The 25,220-nt window shown below is 37.1% G+C and overlaps 1 protein-coding gene across 3 annotated transcripts; it reads right to left on the bottom strand.

The window, feature by feature from the left end:
- Positions 1 to 22,311, bottom strand: SSX2IP (SSX family member 2 interacting protein). 3 transcript variants are annotated; one of them, XM_082766592.1, is made up of 15 exons: positions 22,199 to 22,311; positions 16,007 to 16,047; positions 14,101 to 14,234; positions 13,116 to 13,282; positions 12,703 to 12,903; positions 10,862 to 10,972; positions 9,579 to 9,714; positions 8,595 to 8,670; positions 8,338 to 8,509; positions 6,463 to 6,613; positions 4,808 to 4,944; positions 4,184 to 4,357; positions 2,500 to 2,611; positions 972 to 1,092; positions 1 to 763 (listed from the first exon to the last, which is right to left on the bottom strand). In XM_082766592.1, the coding sequence occupies exons 3-15, from the start codon at positions 14,141 to 14,143 to the stop codon at positions 682 to 684; spliced, it is 1,683 nt and encodes a 560-aa protein (XP_082622718.1). In that variant the 5' UTR covers positions 14,144 to 14,234; positions 16,007 to 16,047; positions 22,199 to 22,311; the 3' UTR covers positions 1 to 681. The 3 variants fall into 3 exon arrangements, with proteins under 3 accessions (XP_082622718.1, XP_082622719.1, XP_082622720.1); XM_082766593.1 differs by having other exon boundaries at positions 2,560 to 2,611; XM_082766594.1 differs by lacking the exon at positions 1 to 763 and having other exon boundaries at positions 1,006 to 1,092; positions 2,560 to 2,609.
- Between the last annotated feature and the right edge of the window lie 2,909 nt (positions 22,312 to 25,220).

Below are 25,220 nucleotides of genomic sequence, written 5' to 3'. Positions count from 1 at the left end.
TAAAACAATTTAAAATACCATGTAAAATAATATTATGGATGCATGTATTTCATTTCATGGTTTCTTAGCATAATCACTTTGTCTATTTACAAATATATAAAGATTTTGCGCTTTAGGTCACCTGAAATATCAAAGAGGTATTTTCAAATCACACAACTTAATAAATATATAACTTGTTTTGTTAAAAATCTACAGTATACTGTACATTCAAGTTGAGGCAAAAGAAGTTTTAATGCCAGTTAGACTTCAGACATAAATGAGTGTTTGCAATAATTAAACAATTCCTAAAAGTGCTCTGTCCATGATGAAAGGATTAGGATCCAATATTTTGTTACAGCCAAAGTTTCAGACCACTGCTTCATTCACAGAATCACAGCTTGTTACTAGAAAAATATCAAAGCTTTTATATATTTTTAATAAACATCTTCCAAGAGTTGCAAGAAATGGTCCAAAAAAAATAAGCCATGTGTGCGCACACCTACATACATCACAATTCAGATCACCACATAATCTTCCAAGAATGAACAAACTCACAGCATTCAGTTTCACTTTAGAATGGTGTTTATGAACACATCGCTAACAGAACAGCAGGCAACCCTAGGAAATCTAAGGCAGTTGTTCTATGTGCAAGTTTCTACATAGCAAAGAGTGCCAACTCCAGTCTTCCTGTGACTTTGTGCATTACTCAATTTCTCCTTCGTCACTTTCCTCCCACTGATTTGGCTTGCTGTCTCCAGCAGGTTTCTTTGATGCCGCATTGGAACTGGTATAAAAGAAAGTTAGTGTAAATAACTACATATTCATTTACAAATTACACTTCAGAGAGAATCACAATGCTGTTTTTACGATATTGATATTTTGCTATCAATCATAAGACCTAGATTAGACTTTCTGTAAATTATCACAACTTAGCCTCTGTTCTACATAGAGTTCAGCACTAAGAAAAAAAATATCCACATGATTTCAGATACCTGTTACGTGAAATGTACTGAGATGTCTGGCAGGGTTCAGCTGAAACAGGTCCACTCAGTGTACAGTGAGGTTTTCTTTGCTGAGATGTGGAATTCAGTAACCGACCGTCTTGGTCAGAACCTAGAAGGCATACATATCATTTAAAATACACTACAATAGAAAACATTTGAAGGACTACATCCTTTGTGTCTTCTGCAGTAAAAATACAAACAAAAAAAGCAAAACCAAAACCAAGCACAAACACTCCCCCTCCCAACTTTTTGCATGTCTATAATAATAAATACAGCCACTGGAACTTTAAAAAGTTAATTGCAAATCAAAAGCTTTGGTATACAGCCTTAAAAAAAATGAAGCTGCTCACACATCATTAAAATCAAGTCATTCTTCACGAGAAACAAGCCATAACATTTAAAATCTGTTTCTAAAAATAAAAACATTTTCTTACTATGGAAGATACACTTACAAAAGCACTACAGGAATTGCATGGAGGAGAAACAAGGAGGACACAGAATACAAGAGGCAAACTAGTTACCTAACAAGAATACAAATTCAACTGTTTTATCTTTACTTGCTAGTTCTTTTATGCATTTATCTAAAAATGCTGACTCCCACAACAAGAATCAGTTTAACAAAGATTGCTGTTACTTTCTAAGAAACAGGGCAGGGGAATTATCAAAAACTCAGCAGTAAAGACCAAAACACCGAATTTGCGTATTCAGCCATAAGGAGGGGTGGGAAATCAATTTATCAGTTTGAAAGAAAAAAAAAAAAAACATGGGAAAGAGGAATTCAAAAATATTTTAAATGAAAACAATATTCCAAACTACGAACATGTTATAAAACACTCATATAGCCATATTATCTTTTTTGAGGAAATGATTCTTCAAAGATTTGAATCTTTAAATCCTATTGTTTATCACTCAAATTTATTTTATCATTATATTTATATTATAATCATACTTTACCTATAATAGATAATTATAATTACCTTATTATATAAGTTATTTTATCATTATTTACAGTATTTTTACAAAGGATTCTGTTTTACTGAATTTATATGGGAATGAATGTTTAGTATTGCCTCATCTCAAAGAGCAAATGCTGCGTTCTTCAGAGCTTGTTTCTGATCTATGAAGATCTCTACATGTCATGAGTTTTTGCAACAGCCTTGATAATGAATATGCCCACATTTTAATTAATTTGGTAATTCCAAGAGTTCTCTGTTCTTACGAGCTAAGCTGTCAGGTACTTAACATTCACCTGATCCCTTCTCAGATCTAAGTTCATTACATAGGTAATTATCAGGCAGGGAATTACCAAGATTCCCTTTTTGAACTATCAGTTAGCCTGACAGGTAAAGGCATACAGTAAGTGAAATTGGTAAAGTTTCTCCTGGAAAGTTTTTTTATTTGCTTTTCCTGTATGTTTGTTTTGGGTAGGTTTATTTGTTTTAAGTAGTTTTACATCTTCTAGTTAAAAGGGGAAGAAAATCATACTACAGTAACATAATTTGAACCAAATACTTGCTTCCTAAGAAGGCACTTGAAGTTGTCACATTTTCAGAGTGCTTGTGATCAGTAGACATACTTAAGAACTGTTGCTTCAACCATGCTCCTCTATCTTCTTCAAATGCCTTTCTCTAGGAAAAGAAATGTCAGTTTACACTTAGGACCACACAAACAAGCTTAGTCTGCATTACACTGATGTTATTCCATCTAAAAATCAGAAGTCATGGCATGTACATGCAACTAAAGTGAGCCAGCAGTTTAACACAGAATTACAGTCATGAGAGCAAGCCTTTAAATCCTACAAGGATTAGCTGAGGAGGTATTTATTTACAAGCCAAACCCCATGGCTTGTTTCACAGAGGTCTGAATAATCCCTTCATTTTACTGTTCTCCACTCCAGTGACACAATCTCCTATCACTGCCTCCTGTGCTCTCCTGCCCCCACAGTGCAGCACTACCTCCTGCAAGTACCCCTTATTTCTGAGCAGCTGCCAATAAGGATTACTACTTAAACCTCAACCTTCAGCTTTTTCATAAACAGATGAAGGTGACTGAAAATAACACTGATTATTTCCATCCAAAACTGAGGCAGAAAGGGGATGTTTCCTTTTCCAACTCCTCTATGAGCACAGAAGAGGAAAACACTGGCTAAAGACAATCTTCAAGAGGTCTAAAGGCTGTGCAATCAAGAGACAAGCTATTGTATCTCCAAAACCATCAGTGAAATGGGATGTTCCCATTATATATATATATATTTTTTTTACTGTATCAGCAGAAAATAGAACAAGCTTACTTTTTCCACAGATAACTATGAAACTTGGAGTACTGCTTCTACTTCCTTGTTTCTCCTTTCGAATTGTATTATTTTAACAAGCAGAAGCATAGGTAGTTAACGTTTTTGCTGCAATGTAGTCTTAAACATTTCTGCACGAACTATTAGTATTTCTCATCTCTCAACACTAAATGAAAAACTTGAAGAACATGTATCTATATATGTAGTGGCTTGTACCAATATTTGTCACTGCATGAACTACTGTTGTGCCAACATCTCAAGGAAAATCCAAAATATTCAGTTCTTGACATTTTATGTTCCCTCCTGCTCACTTGTAATCCCCTTCATGTTTTGACCTTAACTACTGACTAGAGAAAAGGACACATGCTAGAGCTCATTTATAGACATATCTACCCCCATTCCATTCCAGTATGCATGTTTACTGGACGGCTTAACTACAAGAACAGAAAGTGACCCTACTAAAACAAAGACAGCAGTTATTTTGTCTATCTGCAATAGTCATTGGTTTAGAAATGTTTAGAAGTCTTTGAGAACTCAACACCATAGCCAAATCTGACAAAAATTTGCATAAGCACAGGATTTAATAAAGCATTTAATAAATAAGCAGACTGATTTTTCAGAAGTGCTTAGAAATTTCAAAAGCTGCAAGAAAAATGGGTCATTCCAGTTGCAGTAACTGCATTTTCCAGTACACCTGAATTTTTTTTTTTTTTGAAGTGCCAACTAAATGACCTGCCACAATTGCCAAAAGATGTTTTATACAGTATGAGAATAAGCTGCTTGTTAACATCTCCATACAGAAATTGTTAGATGGCTGCACTTCAGTGTGTGTTAAATAGTTTTATTCTAATAATAGCAACCCATCTTTCATAGCAATTCCTTTTCTAATACCTTTCCATTTTTCTAATACCTCAAGTCCTAATCTAATAGCAGCTTCTGTAAAACTTCTTCGTTCCTTCTCAAAATTCTTTTTTTGTTCTCGAAATAGCCTCCATTCTTCCTGAAGACGTTCTCTTTCTTCCAACAAATAGCAGTCCTGTAGTAACAGAGTGGTGTCATCATCACATGGAGACATAAGCTGCTGCTGCAAATATAAAGCAACGAAAGACTAATATTAATTTGGGAAGGCCTATAAAGATGTGCAGGATTTCCATAAATTCAGTTTTATTAAAAAAAAAAAAAAGTTGAAGTTTGATATACAAACAACACAGTTGATGGGGCCAGAGTTTCAGGCAGGTAACAAAACATCTCTGTTCAGGCAGCTGACCCCAGCCTCCTCCCTCGTATTTGTTCACCCTCCCCCGTCCCACCACCACCCCCCTACCCCACCCCCCCAAAATTATTCTTATCAGAATTACAAACTCATTAGATTACTAACCAACTAACTAGCATGCATACTCAGACCAACCACTAAGACTTCCTATTAAAAAGAATAATCAAATAAAGGAAAAAGGTTCAGAGGTGAGAAGTGACATATTAAACACACACACACACACACACACACTCAATTGAGAAAAAAATTAAAGCCTGCTACCTGTAACAATTGTTGCTGAGTTTTGATCATTTCTTTACACTGCTGAATTTCTAATTCTAGCTTTTCAGTTTCCAGCTCGTGGTCTTCCCTTGAAATTACATCTTTGTCATCCAAAGCTCTTAAATGCACACGTGACACTAAGGGAAGAAAAAAGCTACTTAGGACAAAAATCCCTCACAGCACTGGGGGCTCAGAGTAATAGCAAAGGTTTTTAATCTGTATTTGTTTTATCCCAAAAGACACGTACATATTCAAAATTACTTCTATCAGAACAAGAGCACCAAAACTGGTGCTACACACACAGTAACCAGTAACTGGCACAATAACCAGTTCAGAAAAAAATTACAACGTATCTGTTTTACATTTCCCTGGGTAAATTACAAGTCTGCACTGCAACGGAAGTGTCACACACAAAAAACACTTGCTTCAGCAGTTATTTAATGAAAATCAAGACAAATGAAGACTTCTCTTCACTGATATGTTGTTAGCCTATTCTTCTGAGCCAATTTTTGAAGGGCTTGGGTGTTCATAAAATATGACAGTAACTATATATATCACAGACAAAAAAAGAAAGACTTTCCCTCAAGTTCTGTGAAGGAGAAACAGAGCTTACAGCCAGAACATTGTGTGCGTATTTTTACCCCAGCAAAGGAATCAATTAGAGGAATAAAATGTATTTTTGTACAATCATATAATGCAGAATTTTATTTCATGCACAACTATCATAGTGATCATAATAAGCCAAATTTTGATCCCCTGGTGACAGCGATTGAACATTAACTGAATGCTAAGGAACTAGAACAGTCATCTCTGTAAATTAAAGAAAAAAAAAAAAAAAAAAAAAAAGAAAGGTGACTCCAAGAAAAGCACAAATACACAAAGCATTTTTTCCTGATGCTTACAATTACTTCTCAGTTAGCTATACAAAATGAACTATTACTCAGAACAAGTAATCTTAAAATCCTTTCTATGGCATAAACATGTTCTTATAGACCATCTGCTCTTTTATTTGCAACTGAATGCATGACCTTCTCAGTATTATTCCTGTCTGCAAACATCCCTGTGGTAGCAGCAGCATTTGCTTACATGGGAAAAGTAATACTAGGAAAGAATTTTATATATTTTTAGCTGTCTTTTAATGCTGTTTAACAGCTGGAAATGAGAAGAGTCCAGCACCATTCCATCAACCAGTTCACTTTAGAATGCCAGCAGAAGACTTAGAGGTATGGATGTGGCAAGGCTAAGCTCCAGGAAGGATTTACATATTTTGCATCCGTTTGATTCAAATTGTTATATCTGCATTATTCAAACAGCTCAAAAAGGTGGGAAAAGAAAACAAACATTTATTACAGGGCATGTATTTCCAAACAAAAGATAATTATTTCTTCAGAAAATCGTTGCTTACTGTGCCAAACGATTAATCATGTCTGTTTTCAGGATAACAGGCTTGCTATGCAATTGCTTTCCTAACTTCATTCAGTTAAAACTCATACCAAAAATGTAAATCACAAGCTTTTTCAGGAAGTCTACCAGGTCACAATCCCTTCTATTTTAGCTTTTATGTAGTTTAGACAGACTAAAGTAAATTCAAAGATTATGATACCAAATGAAGTTAGCAGCATTTTATATGTACATGTAATTGTGTTAATCATCACCTTGGTTGTCCAGCTTTTCAACATGATTTTTCAACATTCTCCATTGTTTTCTAATGCTGTTGGTAAGCTGCTCTCGCACAGTTTCACATGACAGTTCCCACATATTCTCTTTATTTAATTCTCCGATGTCCTCCTCCAGGTCTGACAACACCTGTAAAAGTAGAAGCGAAGTGTGATGCAAACCACCTTACCATTCCAAGTAGACATATTTGTTTATTTAAATATGTATACAGGTTTAATTTACCAAACCAAAGTAAAATTAATATATATAGAAAAGATTTTTCTTCCAGGGAAAATTTGTCTGTTAGAGAGTAATTCCCTGATGGCATAATGATGAAGAAAGAGAAGTAATGTGGCACTCCCCAAAACCGTGACACGAAGACAATTTATAAAGGTAGCAAGACTCTAACTTAGCATCACAAATCTCCACAAAAGAAGTTCAGATTGCTGAGAAGTTCCATTGTTACAGGCTCACTACACAGAACGAGCAGGATTTTAGATGGTAAAGACAGTGTTTCCATTATCTATAAAGACTATTTTTTTCCTTTTGAGAACTAAGTAAATCCAGAACACACCCTATGGTACAATGGAAGTAGCCCATTCAGTTGCATTTCACCCTATTGTTCAAATACCAAACCTGAATGCCATCTCAAAGAGATGAGACAGAAAAGTCTGAGAGGACTAGCCCGCAACAACTTAGTGGATATAAATTAATAAGCTATAGCTATTTAAACACCTGACATGAATACCCCACTCCTCTCAAGCATCTAAACCATTCTATACAAGCCTCTTTAGCTACAAGTACATAAGAAAAATGTGATGGTAAATTCCAAATTAAGTTCAAAGGCATCTAAATAATTCATTTACATATGAAGTAAGTACTTTCTTTCAAACCTGTATCATTTAAGATCTTAAGGAACAAAGCAAGAATTGTAAGAAAAAAAAACAGTATTTTTTTTTAGAGGTTTTTGTCATTTTATATAAAAACATTCATTTATATACGTATACATACATGTATGTGTATGTATGCATGCTAACCTCATGAAATCCTAGTCTGGAGTAGCCACAAAATATCCTGTGTAAAAAAAAAAAAAATACTTAGGACTGGAGAAAAAACACTAAGCCATCTCACTTGGGAAAAAACATATTCCTCCAATGTACCAGCAGTTCTGCAAAATGAACTAACTGGTCTAACCCATGGACTAAACAGAACACACACTAATTACATTTCCTCTACCCTCACCCTCTGTGGTTTCTATGGAAAGCTTTAACAGTTTAGAAAAGTTCATACGGCTTCCCTTTTTGTACTTTGTCCCTCATTTGTCATAGTGTTGAAGTCAGTGCCTGTGTGCTCAGCTGAACTGAAATTTCACAACAGTTGATTCTTTTTTCCTTAATATTATGTTGCTTTTCTATATACATTTTTACACACATAGTGTTCAGCACTTCATTTTTTTCATTTACTGAGTACTGGTACAGTAGTTCTATGTGTCTGGGCATTAAAACATCTATCTTAACCACATTTCCACCTTTTATGGAAATACTTGCATAAGCACCTTGGAAGCCAGTTTCAGCTTCCTACTATGAAAGGCAGACGAAATCCAAACTGCATCGTTATAGAGAATTACATACAGGTAACTACATCTAACATTTATCTGAAGTATACTTTCAAGCTTCCCACGTATTGACTAGGAAGAACAGACTTGCTATTGTTCATGGACAGAATTAGACCATTTAAACATGGGTGATTTCAAGTACAGCACAGGGTATGTAATCCACAGCAAGTCCTACAAGAGAAAGTTTACCTTTTTGATGATCAAATGGCTCCAGCACTGCAAACTATCACACATTTAATTTTAACTGAAGGGTACTTACTGGCCCATCTTCAGACCTTTCTTTAGGTTTTTGTTTCTGTGGTGGGAGAAGTGAAATAATCTCTTTCTTCATTTGCTGAAGAACTTTTTTCAGCTCAGCATTTTCCACTAGAAGCTGCTTCTGGCGTTGCTCATAGTCACTTAACAGAACTTTGTACATTTCTTCTTCATTTCTAGAAGCAGAAATCTTACAGTAACAAGACAACAAATACAGCATATGTGTCAATTAATGTTGTTCTATAACAACTAGAAGTTCACCTGGCTTCTGTCTTATCAGTCCTCCATGCACCTCTCTTCCCATCAGCTCTACCAACATAATTTAGAACTTCCATAGCTGCAAGTGAAAAGGATATTTCAAAGCATGAAAAAATATGCAAGTATATGAATACTCAGATAACACTACATTTACTTGTTTGCTTTTACACATAATTATTGTCAAGAGACCACATTACCTAAATGTTTCCCTCAGTCTTAAGACCCAGATGAGACCACATTGCCCTCCTGAACAAGAGTAAGATAATCAAGAAAAATAAATAACTTCTTGTGTTTGGAAACCTGGGGTGGGCGTGTTCTCATCCTGTCTCTTATTTTATACATTTCTTAACAGCACTTTCATCCATATTTCAGCTTTTATATAAATCAATTATTTTGAAATCATATCAGGTTAGGAGTCAAAGTTCAATTCTAGTTAGCTCTCAAGGAAACAGGAACTAGATTTAAAAGCTGATTATTTTGACCTTGCTGATACTTCAACTAGCATTATCTAACCAGAGTCAGCAACATGATACAAGTTAAGATTTGTTCACCTTAGGGTGAGGCTTCTAGAGATTACTGTGCTGATATCTAGTGATTTTCTACTGTCAAAATAGGTGTTCCTGCTACGGCATCGTAATCCAACCTGGCTTACCCACATGCAGTGTCGAACTAGACCAGCAGAAAAACCAACTCAGCAACATTATTTTTTTCTGGTTTAGTGAACCATTTTTGTTCAGTAAAAATATAACATGCTACAAATGGCAAACAACTGAGAGCATTTGGAGAGTAGCAGAAGGGATAAGAAAGGAAGATCAGGACTTCCTTTCCAATGACAGTCTCCATGCTTTGTCTGAGATAGGAATTTCACAACACATTCACTGATCCACAAGTTAAACACTTGGGAAAGCGATATGAATACACTCCGAACCAAATTTAAGCATTTTTAAACATACAGAACAAACTATTTTGTTCTGGTACTCTACTTACCAATTTTTTTGTCCTTTTTGTTCATGACTAATTGATGTAAGCGTTCCTTTAATTTGTTATATTCTCTCTCTTTCCTCTTCATATCATGATTGTACTGTGTAGCTCTACTTGAAATTATGTTTTGCAACTTCTGTACCTAAAAACAACCACATAAAAAACAGATTTCATCTAATGCATATAAGGAAACATTTCTTCAGAAAACCAAAACAAAGAGGAGAAGTGAAATAACATTTATTAAAACTGCTTCTGGTTAAAGGAATTGACAACAGAAATCAGGAGTACTCTCCTAACAAATAGGTTCTGACCTGTCTCAGGAAGTTTTGTTGCTTTTACGCACAAACCAACACCACAAGCAACATATGCTACAGTTCGTCAGTACAACTAAGCACATTTTTTAGTGATTCAAGTGATAACCTTCTCTGGCTTCAGTAATTAATGTTTGGGATTTGATTAACTCTAAAGTAGGTTTATTAGCTTTACACTAAAAAATAATAAACACATTGCTCCTTTTGGATAGCAGAATTGAAAAGAAAGACTATTTTATTTAGTCTATAAGAACAAACGTATCATAAAGCACATTCTAGACCCATACTATCATTAGTGTTTTTTTTTTTTTCCCCAAAGCATCAGTTTTAACTTTAACAACATGTAGAACATTCAACATTTTAAGCTAGAACTTTATGAAGTTCATTATAAACAGATACTACTATGATTGCTAACTACATGAACATGTTTATGAATGCGGAGAACATTCATGGAAATTTAGGAGCCATGTAAGTACAGAGGGCTGGGGAGAACGTGGAAACAAATTCCAAACTAAACAAAGTGTTTTCTGATCTTGGTTCTTCTAAGAATCTAAAGTTTAATGAGTGTGGGTTTTGTGGTCCATCCCCTGCCCCCACTCTCCTCTACAATATAACAAAAAAATAAGTGCTCCTATACATATAGGCTTGAGGAAGCAACTGAATCACACTGTATCCTCTTATATCCTTAATATAAGATATTAAATATTAATATCTTAATATTTAAACATTACAAAATAAAGTTAAAATCAAAAAGTATGAGAAAACTGCACGTGTTTCTATAGTACTATCTACCATTACTATAACTTGGACCTACGCCTTCCAGAACCTATTTAATTTATGTGATGTGTCAATTTCTTTGCTGAAATACAACATTCATTAGAAAAAAAAAGAAATCAAAGTAAACAGCTACCAGATACCATGCAAACATCATACTACTGAAAACCTATGTAATAATCTGTGTTGATGTACATAACTCACTTCATCCTTCTCATTTTTAAGTAACTGGTGCAAGTTTCTGTTCTTGCTTTGCAGTTGTCTGTCCCTTTCCTGAAGTCCAACTATTTCCCTTTTAGATAATTCCAGCTGTTCCTAGAAAAAGGAATGTTGATAGTTCAGTATCAATACAAAAAAACAAACTGCAAAGTCACCTCATTTGAGTTAAGTCTTCTTATATTTGACCTCTGATGTTTCTTGATCACTTTGCACTTTCAGTGACAAATTAGTTCTATCTTCTGGAGCAAGTATGATTCTCCAGTACAAAGAAACACTCCCATCCACAAAAAAAATTAAAAAAAATATTTAGCTTGGTATTTAACATATCTTATCTTATACAATTACTGCTTTTTCAATAAGTCAGGATTCTGTAAGCGTATCTCTACCACAGGATTGAAGGTGGATACTTAGCAACCTGTTTTAATTTGGGACTACCATTTTACTGGAGTGTTTCTCTTAAATAATCCAGGGAACAATTAACATAGATATGTAAATTGTGACCATAGCAAAACAAATAGGACATTTCACATATATAGAGTAAGGCTGGACAAATGATCCCATTGTAACAGATTATGCACAACTGGCATTTAAGAACTTTCTTCCACAAACATGTGACTCAAACCTGAAAATGCCACCTTGAATGGTCAGAAGAAAACACTACATACAAACTCTTTTCTTGCGTGTGCAGCGAGCTAGAAGTGAGTAAAGTTATGTAAGCATCAAAAGTTTCTAAGCAGCAAATCACATCGGAACACATTTAACACAATAGCATATGTCAAGAGGATTGCCGCACGATATCTGAAAGAGTTTACATAAGAAACCTTGTATGGGGACAGATAAATTAAATGTCCTGACATTGAAGCAGTGCTAGCAAGTTTTTTTGCATTCTCAACTTAAAAGCCATTTGTCTAGGAAAAGTATCATACATAGTGTATTAAAATGACTATAGTTACACTTGATTTTTAAGGTCACATCAAAACACTCCTGTGTGGCTGACTAATCTCAGCAGAAGGGCTCCTGTGATTTTGAGAAGCTATAGCACTATTTGACAAGGAGAGTGCTGGACAGTCTTACTGAAAAACAAACTTATGAGGCCCTTAGTCATGCACTGGATTTTTATTTTTTCTTCTCCATGAAGAATCAAAGGAAACAACAGTCTTCTGATATGACTGCACATGAGTACCCATGAAGTAGCATTAGCTGATGCATTAGAAGTTCACAGCTTTTCAACAGTAGCAGACCTGTTTCATTTTACACCACAGGATAAATACCCACAATCTCATTTTTGGCAGCAAGCTTCTGAGCAGTCTTTATGAAAAGGCTATGTGGTCAGCTATTCAAGGAATTTAACAAAAAAAAAAAAAAAAAAAAGCTACACATATGGAGAACGAGCGGTAAAAGGCCTGTGTAGGTTGCTTTTCCTAGTACATGTCACTATCACTGATTACAATAATACTGTGAATTTATCTTTTAGAACAGGGTATGCCCTATTAGATGATATTCAATGAGCTGAACTGATGCGTTCAGCATTTTCACCTACAGCATGCATTTCCATGCAACACTTCCAAACTGAACAGTCTTCCCTCTTCCTTGAGGAAAGATCTAAGCAGGTTTTCCATTCTTTCACTAATTCACATTTCATTAACAAATCTTCCACTTCCAAAAAAAAAAAAAAAAAAAAGATCAAAAACAAGAATGCACATACAAATACAAACACAGATTAGAACTGGGGAGGAAAACAAAAAAATTCACTCACTGTTAAGAACGTACAGTATCTGTTAAACACAAGTGCTGCATTATATTGGTGGAATTATCTTGTTTTCTACCTTTAATTTAGCATAGGAGTTCTGTAAGTGATCCATATCACTACCCAGTTTCAGGTGCTGCATTTCTACTTCTTCCTGAGCTCGAAGGTTCTTGTGCTGCTGTACAAGTAATTCATTCATGCAATTTATGATGGATATTAAGTTTAATTCTTTTCCTTTCGGCTCCACATAAATAGAAGGGAAGCCCAATGTTGTCAATTCCTGGTGAAAAACAGAGGGGAGAGGGGATAAATAAGGGGTTCAATCTCTCAGATAAACAATAACAGATGAAATCCTATATGAAGAAAAATATATATTCCACACCAACTTTAGCATTAAGAAAGAAGCCTTCCTAATCCAGTGCTTCTTCACTACCAAAACTGGTTTAATGTCATCTTCAAACAACGGCGAATAAACAAGAAGATCTGGCTTACCCTATTGAGATAGGATATACTCTGTTCAATATTCTCTTCTGTGCAAAAGGCACTGAAAAAGCTGTGCATGCTTTTGGATGAAGGCAGTGGCAAGCGTAGCACTTGTGAGTTCATGCTTGGGGGTGATATCTTTTTTTCTGAGGTATACTGAAAAATATTTTTGCTATCTAAAAGTTAAAAATATTAAGAAACAAGTCAGGGATGATAGTTTAAGACATCATATACAAAAAAAAAATTTTAAAAACAAATCCCTTAAATACCAAAATTATTCTTTATAGACACTTACAAGTCTAGAGCTTAGAATGTCATCTATAATGAAATATTACAACGTAACATATTAAACAACTCACAATAAAAAGAAGGATAGCTAAACTTCTACAGAAAATCTAAAGATTTCACAACATTTTCAGGTGTTGTATCTTTCAACTTTTACTATTCCTGCCTCCATGAAAGAGCTCTCCTACCTTTTTTCGTAATTGCCTTGCTAAAAAACATATGTGCTTTATTTATACAGGTGCAAAAGCTGTAAATTTAGTTACAAATTCCTCCAAAAATATGATATCCTTAGTCAAAGCAAGTGTGTACTATAATTAAATCTTCCACTAGGTAGAAGCAGGCAAAAAAAAAAATCTCTTTTAATAAATTTGTCATCATTTTATAAGGCATGAGAACGTAGAACAAATTAAGAATTCTCTGAAAGTGCAAGATAATCTGAAAAGTATATTTAAAAAATTGATTAGAACTTTCATTCATATATATATATATATATATATATATGAAAGAATAGTATTTTAAAGCAGCATTTCTACAAGGACTTGATCCAAAAAAAAAAAAAAAAAAAAAAGCTTTGTATCTACTAGACCAGTTAACAGCATGTTAAATAACATGAAGCATCTCATTCATAAAACCCCACTCACTCTTAAGCAGCTATAATACCACCGGAAGAGCTAGCAAATCCACTAAATTCAAAATATTACTAGTTTACCTGATGACAGCACTGGCACAGTAACAGTCTTCCAATCTCCCATAGCAACAAGGGCAGGCAGGGTACCTGAGCAACTGGTTCAGCAGTGAAGTATTTAGTAGAATTCCCGACAATGGGTGTTACGTAGGCATCTCCTAAAATAGCAAGAGCATTTTAGATTAACAGTAGCATCTAATACAGCTAGGAGATTAAAGGAGGCATAGGAGAGAGAGACTACTGAACTTAAGCCACATGACATTTGTCTACTTCTTCACACAGTGTAGAACACCATAAGCACACCAAAAATTATACTGTAGAAACGATGTATCTGTATTTAGTTAGACGTGAACTTAACCAAGTCTTGTAAACCATCAACTAAAACACCATGCACACATGGAAAGTATAAAGACATTTTAGATAACCCACTTGTTTCTGTCATCATACATCAGAGAAAGCACAGCAAGCCAAATATTTAATATTTTTCTGCAATATAACCAGGAAGCAAGATAAATTTATGTGAAGTTTTAACATAAATCTGTCTTAATGAAATTATTAACAGGTGACAAAGACTCTAGAAAAGATTTATTGGCCAACAGAGCAAAGGAACTTTTATATATTTTTTTATATATATATATATGTATATATAAATAATGTATTAAATATTTAACTATATAGATTTAAACTTAACCTATGTACCTTAATATACTACGTATACACAGTTATACTGCCTTTCCCTGGCAAGCTGCTTGCTTATTTGCAAAATCTCCAAAACTGCTGAAGGAAAAGGCAAAGCCTTACTCCATTGGCACAGCCACTGAGTACAGTACTGGCTCTCTGGAAGCCAACCAAAACTCATTCATAAGAAAGAAGCAGCTGATTGTCCCCTCACCCTACCTCCACCTCCCAGTCTGAAGGCATGCAATAGTGTTAGAGTTGACACACTGCTGGAAAATTAAAGCCCAACTTGGATGTTGAAGATCCGGCCAGTGTAAGCCATCAGCTGTTGGGTGAACAATGACACTTCAGGGAAACTATTCATGTGACAGGAAAGAAGGCTTTCATTTACTTCATTAATACTTCAGATCAAAATCTCAAGTCAATTTAAGATGGACTCCATAGGCTTTTGCAGTACAGCCATGTTTGCCACTAATTCCTCCTAACGTGCACTCAGGGAAAAGGAACTTCTGAAGCTCTGACACTAAAACCTTGTATTTTTATCATTGTGGGAAAAGCTATCGTTTGGAAAACCAATCTGCTGTCTATTTAAGACACCAGATGTTTGTGGGTGGTCTGCTATCCATAAGGTCCCTTGAGAACAAAAAAGAGACAATAAGAACCCTTACTGATATTTCAAAGCACACAACATAATGCCCAGAGTAATACCAAGTTTTAAAGAAATCCTATTGGTACACAGCCACATCACAGAGTGTTCAGCACTAGAAAATAAGGTATCCACCTGGATGAATACTTCTGCAGGTTCACGTACTTGTATAAAAAGATAAACAATTATTCCTCAGATGAGTTGAAACATTGCAGCAACTACTAAACTGCACATCAGAAAGCACACATAAGGCAGGGAGAAAACAGTAAACATAGTAACAATCTAGAGGCTGTTGTTTATTAAGAAATTGATTCTTTTCTCCTTGCCCATTCACATTTTTCAGTGTTTTCTTCCTGCAGAACTAAGATGAACAGAAATGAACTAAGTGAACATTCAGACTCTAAAGGCAATGACTGACTTCACGGCAGGTCTGTAAGGCAATCTCTTCTTTGTTTTTCCCCACCACCCAAGTCAACGGTGCTTTTAAAAATGTAATTCAAAATCAAAATAAAGATTAGGAGGACACATTTCATAGAATATCCCAAGTTGGAAGGGACCTGTGAGGATCATCAAATCCAATTCATAGCTCCACACGGGTCTACTTACATTCTTATTTGGCTTCTGTTGGATCCATCAGATAGAGAAACCTGCAAATAAAAGGGCGGATAAAAAGTCAAATTAAACAAGTATATTCTCATTATTGGTGTCGTTGTAATCCTGCATTCTAATAATGTATTTCAAAAGGTTCTTAAGAAACTCAAAACACAAATTCCACTAAGAACTATTGGAAATTCTACAAAAACACTACTCACATTTCATAGATGCAATTAATTTCAAATAGATTGGCATTTATTCTTTAAGAGACTGCATAACCATTATGAGATCTTTCCACCCTCATTCTCTCTAAGTACATCACCAGTCCACAGGTCTCTACAGTGCAAACACTGTTTGGGTTGAGAGGTCTGCATCAGAATAATGCTTGACTGGACTAATCCACATGAGGGAATACAATAATTCTCTAAATTTTAGTCCTGTAACCTGCATGCCATGTTATTCAGCGTAGATATTTTCTGAAGACTACTTTCTGGTGACACATTGTTTCTACATATACCAGCAAGAAGATAAAATGAAAAATAACAAAACAAACAAACAAACAAACAAACAACAAAAAAAAAAAAAAAAAAAAAAGAAAAACACAGGTTCAAAAGGATGTCTAGCAAAGATACAGAATGCAAGAATACTCAGGCAGTACAGTAAAGTCCAGATAATACAACTATATTCTTCTCACATCAGTCAGCCATGAAGGATCTAGAGCCTTTTGTCGTGAAAGGGCAACTAGCAGTACACTGCATATTGGTCAATACAACAGAATTAAAAATAAAAATGAAGATCTGGTGAGTGCTAAACTCAAAAACTTCCTCCAACTGTTAAACCAACACACTAAAAGTAATTCAGATTGCTATATGGCATTGGCAGAATGCACTAGCTTTGAAGCAGTGATCATTTCAGAGAGCGGTCACTATTTTGTACATGCACCATCTTTGCACGCTGTATTTAGAATTAAACTCAGATGCGCAGAACGAGACAATCCCTGTGTCAGCTGCAAAAAGGAATGCCACAAGCCTTTAGTCCCATGCTAAGATCAACTCATCAGTTCCACATGGCTTCTGCTGCCAGTTCAGGACCTTAGCCATGACTTTTGAAGCTATCTAGTGATTAAGATCCATCAGCTACATTTCCTCACCAATCTAGGCAGCTCCCCTGGAGCAACGCAGCCCAAAATAGCCTCAGTGAAGTATGCAAGACCTAAAGATGAGCATCCCTGATCAAGACAGAGGAGATGCAAAATTAATTTATCTAAACTGTATTTATAAGGGACTCTAACACCCTTTTAACCACCATATCAAAGAACTGTATTTTTTGAAGCTGCATTTTCTGTAATTATGGAAGTATAATAAAATAATAAACAAGATTTAAAAGTATTTTAGGGATCTCCCTAAGCTATCCGAAGTTAACACAAAGTCTTGTTAACCTTTTTTTAGTTAAAGATTTGTTGTTTTGGTTTCGGTTTTGTTGGTTTTTTTATTCCTCCTGTTGTGATTCCCACCCCCTTTAAATCCTGGCTGGGAAAACAGGCAGTAGGAAGCTAAATCAACACTTGCTGTTTCCCAGCACTTCTTACTAACTCCAAAAATCTGACTGACCATCGGTGGCAGGGGGGAGAAAAGAACAAGTCTCTGAACAGCCAAATCTGCTGTAACTACTTAATGATTTTCTTTCTGTGCCCATTCCAGCATACAGGGATTTGTTGCAGCCATTTCACCAATAGATCTGATGACTCACCCAAAAATCTGTAATGATCCAATGCTTGCCAGGCAGTTCTCTGCCCATTGGCAGCATCACTTTTGTTCCAGTCAAGAAATTGGGTGAACAAAACCTAGGAGGATTGTTAAAAAAAAAAAAAAAAAGCCTCTGGGGCCCAACTTCACATGAGTGAACATAACAGCAGAGCCATCTCATTGCAACTAAAAAAAAAAAAAAATCTAACAAAAACCCCACCCCAAAAAGATATGCATACTAAAAATAACAGAGAGCTTGATTAACATCAATAATCAAACCAAAGAAGTCAGAACAAGTACAAAAGAAAAAAAAAAAATAAATAAAAAGCCATTGTGATGATAACTCAACTCCTTGAAAGTCACCTGAAGAGTTATTTATTTATTCATTTAAACAAAAACCTACAGGACTAGCCCCACAAACTCCTACATAATACACTAACATTTATTTTCCTTTTCGATAGAAGTTTACTCTAAACTTCAAGAGTAAAACCACGTCACAAGCACAGAGGTGAAAGGAGCTGTTCTTGAAACAACTGTTCTGTGGTTTGGGGAACAGGGGAAGGATTGATAATGACTGTGCCAGAACTCAAGTCAAATCCAACCTCATAAGGCTGAGTTTAGACTGTGTCACAACTGAAGAATCATGAGCAATAAGCACTAGGATTATAAACTTCACACAACACAGTATATTTAAAATTTCTGAATATTGTATTTAACTTTAAAAATGAGTAGCTCTGAGCTGATAAAAATAATTCAGACAACCCTGTGTTAGAAGAAGTGAATAGCATGTTATAGCATTGTACTGTGATCACATTACACCATCTGGTCATTTCTAACCTACACAGGGCGTGACTTAAATGGGAACTGCAGGATCTGGTAACCCAGAAAACTTTTTCCTCCCCTCAGATAGGGAGGGGCAATTTTGGGGGAGCATCCTCCCCCACTCCCCAATGTCACAACATCTCAGAAAAAAAGAGAAGAGTCCAATGCCTTCTCTATATATTAAGTACTTGTACAAAAGTTGCAACATGTACACAGATTTTGGCTTATAAATTTGAGGAAAAAAATATATCAAAAGGTTAGTTATTAAACATTTTCTTAACAGGCAACATAATTCCTTCTACAAAAATTATATCCCAAGAGTAGCTGTGAATCTGCTTAAAGCTTTTTACATTTGTCTAGTAATCCAGAGATGCCCAACAGATGGCTTTTATCCGGATAAAACAAAGACACCAGTCCATGTAAATTTAGGGTACACACCAGTCATCACATTGTAGGTTTACAAATATCCCTGGTAAGGTCACCAGAAACAGATTTCTTTTATTCATGTAATCACCATGGAAGTCCATACGTTTCCTCCCTAGAGTTTTGACAATTATTTTCTCTCTACAGCAGTTTTAATAACAAAGGTCGCAATTAGCACTAGAACATAGCTCATATTCAGTGATAACTGTATATTTGGAAGAACTCCTTCCTCTATAAAGAACCTGTTGCAGTTTTAGTGGACTTTCTTTAATATTGTAATTTTAATGACAGGCCTTGAAATCAAAGCAGATCCCAGGTATTTCCTCCCTACTTTTACAATACTGTGGCAATTTAATCACTATTCTATTAACTGGAATAAAAATTCTAATAACTGGAATAAAAAGGGGGGGGTGGGGGGGAGGGGGGAAGGAGGGAAGAGGATGTACAAGAGAGGGCTTCCTTCCACTTGTCTACATTCCATGGGCACATTTCTTTAAGTCATGCCCAATTTCCAACTAAACTCAGTGTGGTCAAAAGTAACCTGAAAAAGCAAGTCAAACCACTCAGCCTATGGGTACTGCCTGCCAAGTACCCTTCACTTCATTATGAGCATACTATGTTCAGAAAACCCCCATCTATACTTGTCAAATCCATTTTACTTTAAAAGAACGTCAAGAGTTTAACAAAAAAAAATATGATCAAACATTTGATCTTCTCAACAAGTACAACCACACAAAATACACCCTTACACCTGATAAAAATCTCATGTTTGACAATTGTTGACAATTGTCCTTGCTCCCTCCCAAACACTCAGATCAGATTATAGTCCTCGTAACCCAGCACCTCAAGATTCAGCTCTACCTTTGTTAAACACAGATGACTGATAAATTTTGTTAATGCAGCCACTGAAAAAATTGTAACACATGAAAATGTTTTATCTGGCTCCTAAATTCCTACCCTACTTTGAACTAACGCTATGGATCTTCACATCAGCATTTTCCTATTGCTAAAGAATAGCACTATTTCTGATGATATTAAAAATTCTTTTTTTCTGCATTCACAAACCACTTGCTACACTTAGATGGAACAGAACATCTTGCTACCAAACCTCCCCATGTCGCAAATTTGGGAAAAGAGAGCTTTAGGAACTCCGTCTTCCATAGTTCCTCCTTTGTCTGATCTCAAATTTAGCTAAATTTTATAGCTTTGCTCTCCCTGCAAGCAGAAGACTTAAAATGAAAAAAATAGTCTCAGTAGCTCCTAAAATCGGTAGTATTTACTGGGCAGAGCAAGAACTAGTGTTCTAGATCTCAGGAATGATAAACTCACAAGGCTCAGAATCACATAACCTGGAAGTTAACACAGGCATCAGGGAAGGTGAGCAGAAGACGGTAAGCGCACCTGATTTCTCTAACAAATGCCAGGGGATTCAAGGAATGGTTGTCCAGTAAAATCCAGGTTTGTACAGAGCAGAAAGGAAGAGTCAAGCACAGCCTTGTTAGCCACCAACAAATATGACTGGTGAAATGTGACCATAACTTCTGTAGAAGAAACACTAACAAGCCTGCTATAGGGCTCTTGAAGGAGGAGCCAGTGTACCTGGCAAGGCAGGGTAACTGGATTTCCAGACACTTCTCACAATGTTTCCTACTAAAAGCTCTTAAACTAAGATGTCAGGGAAATTATTAATGACTGACTGTAGATGGAGAGGAGGAAAGAGTAGGGGAAAAAAAAGTTAAAAAGAGGGGGAGTACATGAAAATATCACATGGAAGTCCCAAAGAGACCAAAAATTTAGCGTCAAAAAGGGGTTTGTGGACATATTTATGTTACTCAGAGAATTTAAAGATGCGATGAGCAGGTCAATGAGACAGTTCACTTACGGTAAAGAGTTATTCAGAAAAAATAAACACTAAGATTGAACGACAAGAACCCCAGAAGGTTGTTTACATGCTACACAAATGGATGATAAAAATCAGCAGCTGAAATTCCACGTTCTTAAACACAAGCTAACACATAACACACACACACACACAAAAAAAAAAAAAAAAAAAAAAAAAAAAAAAAAAAAACACCACCACACAGCCATGTACTTAAACCAACAGGCTCTATGCTAAGCATTATCATGCAGGAAGACATCTCAGGGTCACTGTGATTACTCCTCTGGAAGTAACAGCTCACAGGCAGTTATCAAAATACTGAAGCCTAGGACAGAAAACCAAACATCATAAGGTCTCTGCATAAACAGCTTTCTCAGCTTACCTATCACACACCATTACAACCTCTGGGGTACAAAAGACAGAAAAAGACCTGAAAACAGTGCAAGAGGGTCAAACAATGCTTCCATACAAAAAATTAATAACCTGTGACTTTTCAGGTAGAAGAAGAAACAGCTAGAGAAATAGGACAAGACCATGAAGAACAGGTACAGGATGGTATTTATTGTTTATTTTAACATAACAGCCATGCAAAATGAAATAGAATATTCAACTTGAAAGCTAGAAAATAAATCTTTCCACATAAAGCACTGTTAAATTGCGGACTTACATCACCACGAAGTGTTGTGAATGCTAAATACATAAACTGGCTGAAATCTGCTGGAAAATATCCTTCAAAAGCTACAAAATTTAAGAGAGGTATGAGCTCTGCTCAGAAACCCTTCGGTTCCAGGCTGCAGTACGCTAGGAGGATGCCCTGATGGGAGCATCGCTGTGCAGCCAACCTACGGTGATCTTTCCTTCAGCATCTGCTGCCAGCCGCTTGCAGAGACAAGGCACTGACCCCAAGGAACCTGTAATCCCCTCTCCTATACCCTCTCCAACCAACGATGACCGATATCAACGCTACGGCGTTCCCCTCCTGAAATATAAAGCACGTTTTTCTCCTTAACAGCTATCATCTGAAATCTCCATTAACGGCACCAAATACTTCCCAGGTCTCCTTTCCAAGTTTACTATTAGGGATTACCTCATGCGTTCACATTTTACACCGCATACCTCCCATTTTAAGTCATTGCCCCGAAACTCCCGAATTCCTACCATAGTTTCGCAGCGCCCTGCGCGACTGCTCCGCGGCCAGCCCAGTAGGCACGTAAATAAGGGGCGCAGCCACACGACAAGCAGAGCTCGCCTTTCGGTTCCACCCTCACCCCGAGCTTTGCTGCAAATAAAGACGTTTCAAACAAGCAAGGTACCGCAGCCAGCCTCTTCTCGTACCTGACGCGGCTCTCACCCTGCAGGCACCGGCTGCTCGCAGCTCCACAGAACCCAGCAGGGCACCGGGACCGCCGCCCCCGCCTCGCCAACGGCCGCAGAGCACCCGTTCCGGCCGGCGAGGAGCGGCAGGGCAGGAGGAGGGGCCCGCCGGAGCACCACCTGCTGCGGCGGGGCGGAGGAGGAGGAGGAGGAGGAGGAGGCCGGGGGGAGCTGGCTCCCGCACGGCACGGGTCGGAACGGGCCGGGCCCCGCGGGCTTAACGCGCCCCCGCCGCTCCCATTGGCCGCGCGGTTGCTAGGAGACCCCCACCAACGGCCCGCGCAGCCCCGGCCGCGCTATGGCGGCACCTGAGGGAGTCTCGCGGAGGGACCCCCGGGGCTGCGCCTCCCCGGCGCCCGGCCCGGGACGCGGTCCTCGCGCACAGGCCCCCGGCTCTGGGCAGCCTTTCGCTGAATGCTGGCCCTTACCTTTGGCTGCGTGCCGCTGCGCTTTGTCCCCGCGGCTGATGTCAGCAGCTGCATGTCAAAGCGTCAGAGCACCTCGCCGTGACGTGCCGTTCTTCTGGAGGGCTCGAAATCGCATTTCAAGCTTCACATTGATCTCAGGAGTTGCTCAGCGCTGTCCCAAGCAAAGGCATTGCTGATGAGCAATGAGCATACACCAGGAGTTCCTGGCTCTCGCCAAGAGCAAATTTTGTCCAGACACCACAAAAATGTCTCCCAGTGGGAGACACCCCACATCTGACAGCCCCACTGGCATGAGGGGTGGCAGGCAGCACCAAAAGTGCCAGTCTGGCAGCACCTTGCTGCCCAGAGATCAGTCACCGTGTCAGGAAAGTCCTTCAGGCCCACCAAGTCCAACCACCAGCCTGACCTACTGCATCCCACCACGAAAGTATGGCCCTTAGTGCTTTGCCCATGTCCCTTAAATACCTCCATGCTCAAACACCCTCTCTATGAAGAAATTATTCTTAATGTCCAATCTAAACATCCCCTGGCACAACTCAATCATGCATTTAAATATATATATATTACACCACTACAAATGAAAAACGTCAGTAAACCACAAATCTAAGCACATATCTCATCCTGCCGTATACTATTGCTATCTTGTAAGAATGATAAGCTTATAACATTATTTAAGGGAATGAGCAAATCCTACGTATCTTCCACATATTTTGCTTTGACCAGATTTTTTCTTTGTTTTCAAATATAAAATATTTTAAAAGATTCTAGGAGTGGGAGGGGATTTTTAAGGAGTCACATCTCCAATTTTACAGCCTACAACACCTACACACCTCCCCTTCGACCCCCTCAAAGAGATTGTTCAGGTGACATTATCTAGCATTACCTCACCAAATCTGTGAGGATCTCAACAAAAATTACCTGATAGAACTCAGTAAAATTAATTGAATTGACATGATCTATTGAATAATAGAATAGCATTTGATTACCTTTGTTATTGGATTTGCAAGACTGCAGCCTTCACTCACATCCTCATTGATTTTTCTTCCTATCTACCACCTCTGTATCCAACTACACCAAATTCTGTGATCACGCATGTTTATACCTGCAATAGCTAATTCTCAATTAGAAAGCTACCATCAAAAAGAAATAGCAGCAATTAGGACGAACAAGATTTATTTCTATATATCTATATAGATTATATATCTATATATTCTTTTATAAATTCAGTTATTCACCTAAGCTGACAAAGATTGACTACTATAATGTATTTTCAATGTAAGGAGGAGGTAATGCAGAATACTGGCTGTATCAATAAAAATTTCATTTTCCTTGATACGATCGTAACAGTGATGACCTGTGGTATACAGCAAGGGATGGAATCTCAGAAGAAAATGAGCCCTGTAGGTTTTCCTGCAACAAATACAGCTTTGACAAACCCCATTACATCTCTTACACACTGCTTGTTCTGATTTCAGATTCTTTTGCATTCAATATTTCAGGTTTTCAAAGTTTAACTTGAGAATGAAAAAATGCTGAATAAGGTCAAAACCATTCTTTCAAAGTTCTCATCAAAATTTAACTCTCGGGGATGAAATTTACTCTTGTCATCTGAACTGGAATTAAGGCCATTTCTCTTGCTGAGAGGCAGACCATAATTACTTTTCCAGGCAGATGAAAAAGAATTATTATAGGGCTAGTAAACTGACTGATTCTTGCTGTGTAGGAAGCATGCTCCCAGTGCTTCCAGAAATAACAGTTGTTGATTTGGCTTTTACTACCTTAGCAATGATAGTAATAAATATTTTTAATAACAACTTGTTCTTTTTAATGTTTAGTTCATACTAAATCAGTCCTTGCAGTGCAGAAAAAAATGTCTTATTTTGTGACTCAGGTTAATTGCAGAGACTTTGGACTTTTACACTGCAGCTTTGCTGCAGGTGCACTCTTAGGAGGAAGCAGACTTACACCAAATATACGTTAGTCAAAATGGCAAGTGGGACAACAGACATTGTCGATGGGAAGGATTAAGCTCCTGTAGCTTTAAAAGATAAAAGATGGTGTGGGTGTTGCTGAATTCCCTTTGTCCATTTGATCATAGCAGCTGTTCCTAAGTTGATGCTATTCAAAAGAGAACTCCCCAAGCACTTGGTTGTGCATCATGGGTTGAGTTTTGTTTTTGTTTTTTTTTAAAGGGTTGGCCAGGAAAAGAGAAGTCTTTGTGGGATACTTTCAGACAAGTGTCAGAGCAAGGTTTACTTTATGAAAAACCTTTCATAGCCCAGCACTTTTTTTATTTGTAATGCACGGATTTGGTGTAACACAGTCTACCTAAACCACAGGAAGAAGAATCAAAACACTTTTTTTTTTTTTTTTTTTTTTTTTTTTAAGCCGTTCATTACCAAGGTGGCATTTAGGTAGGATTTTGGTGTAGGTGAAGTATGGTCTCCTTGGAGATTTTCATCCATAAGAGATAGGGTAGAGGATAACAAGAAGTATTTCTTGTGCTCTCTTGAGTACACTTATCATAAATATCCTGTAATGGATTTCTGGTCTTT

The sequence above is a fragment of the Aythya marila genome (genome assembly GCF_965140915.1).
Source record: "Aythya marila genome assembly, chromosome: 8".
Taxonomy (NCBI): domain Eukaryota; kingdom Metazoa; phylum Chordata; class Aves; order Anseriformes; family Anatidae; genus Aythya; species Aythya marila.
The sequence above is the reverse complement of the archived record's forward strand: the minus strand, read 5'-3'. Positions and strand labels throughout refer to the sequence as shown.

What these genes read in the sequence shown, in the direction of transcription:
- SSX2IP (XM_082766592.1), bottom strand. Translation starts at nt 14,143, where the DNA reads ATGGGAGATTGGAAGACTGTTACTGTGCCAGTGCTGTCATCAG. An exon ending in AAAGGTCTGAAGATGGGCCA is followed by an intron (nt 6,614 to 8,337) that starts GTAAGTACCCTT and finishes CTACTTTTACAG; the next exon opens with GTGTTGTCAGACCTGGAGGA. An exon ending in TGAAAAGCTGGACAACCAAG is followed by an intron (nt 4,945 to 6,462) that starts GTGATGATTAAC and finishes TTCTTCCCTTAG; the next exon opens with TGTCACGTGTGCATTTAAGA.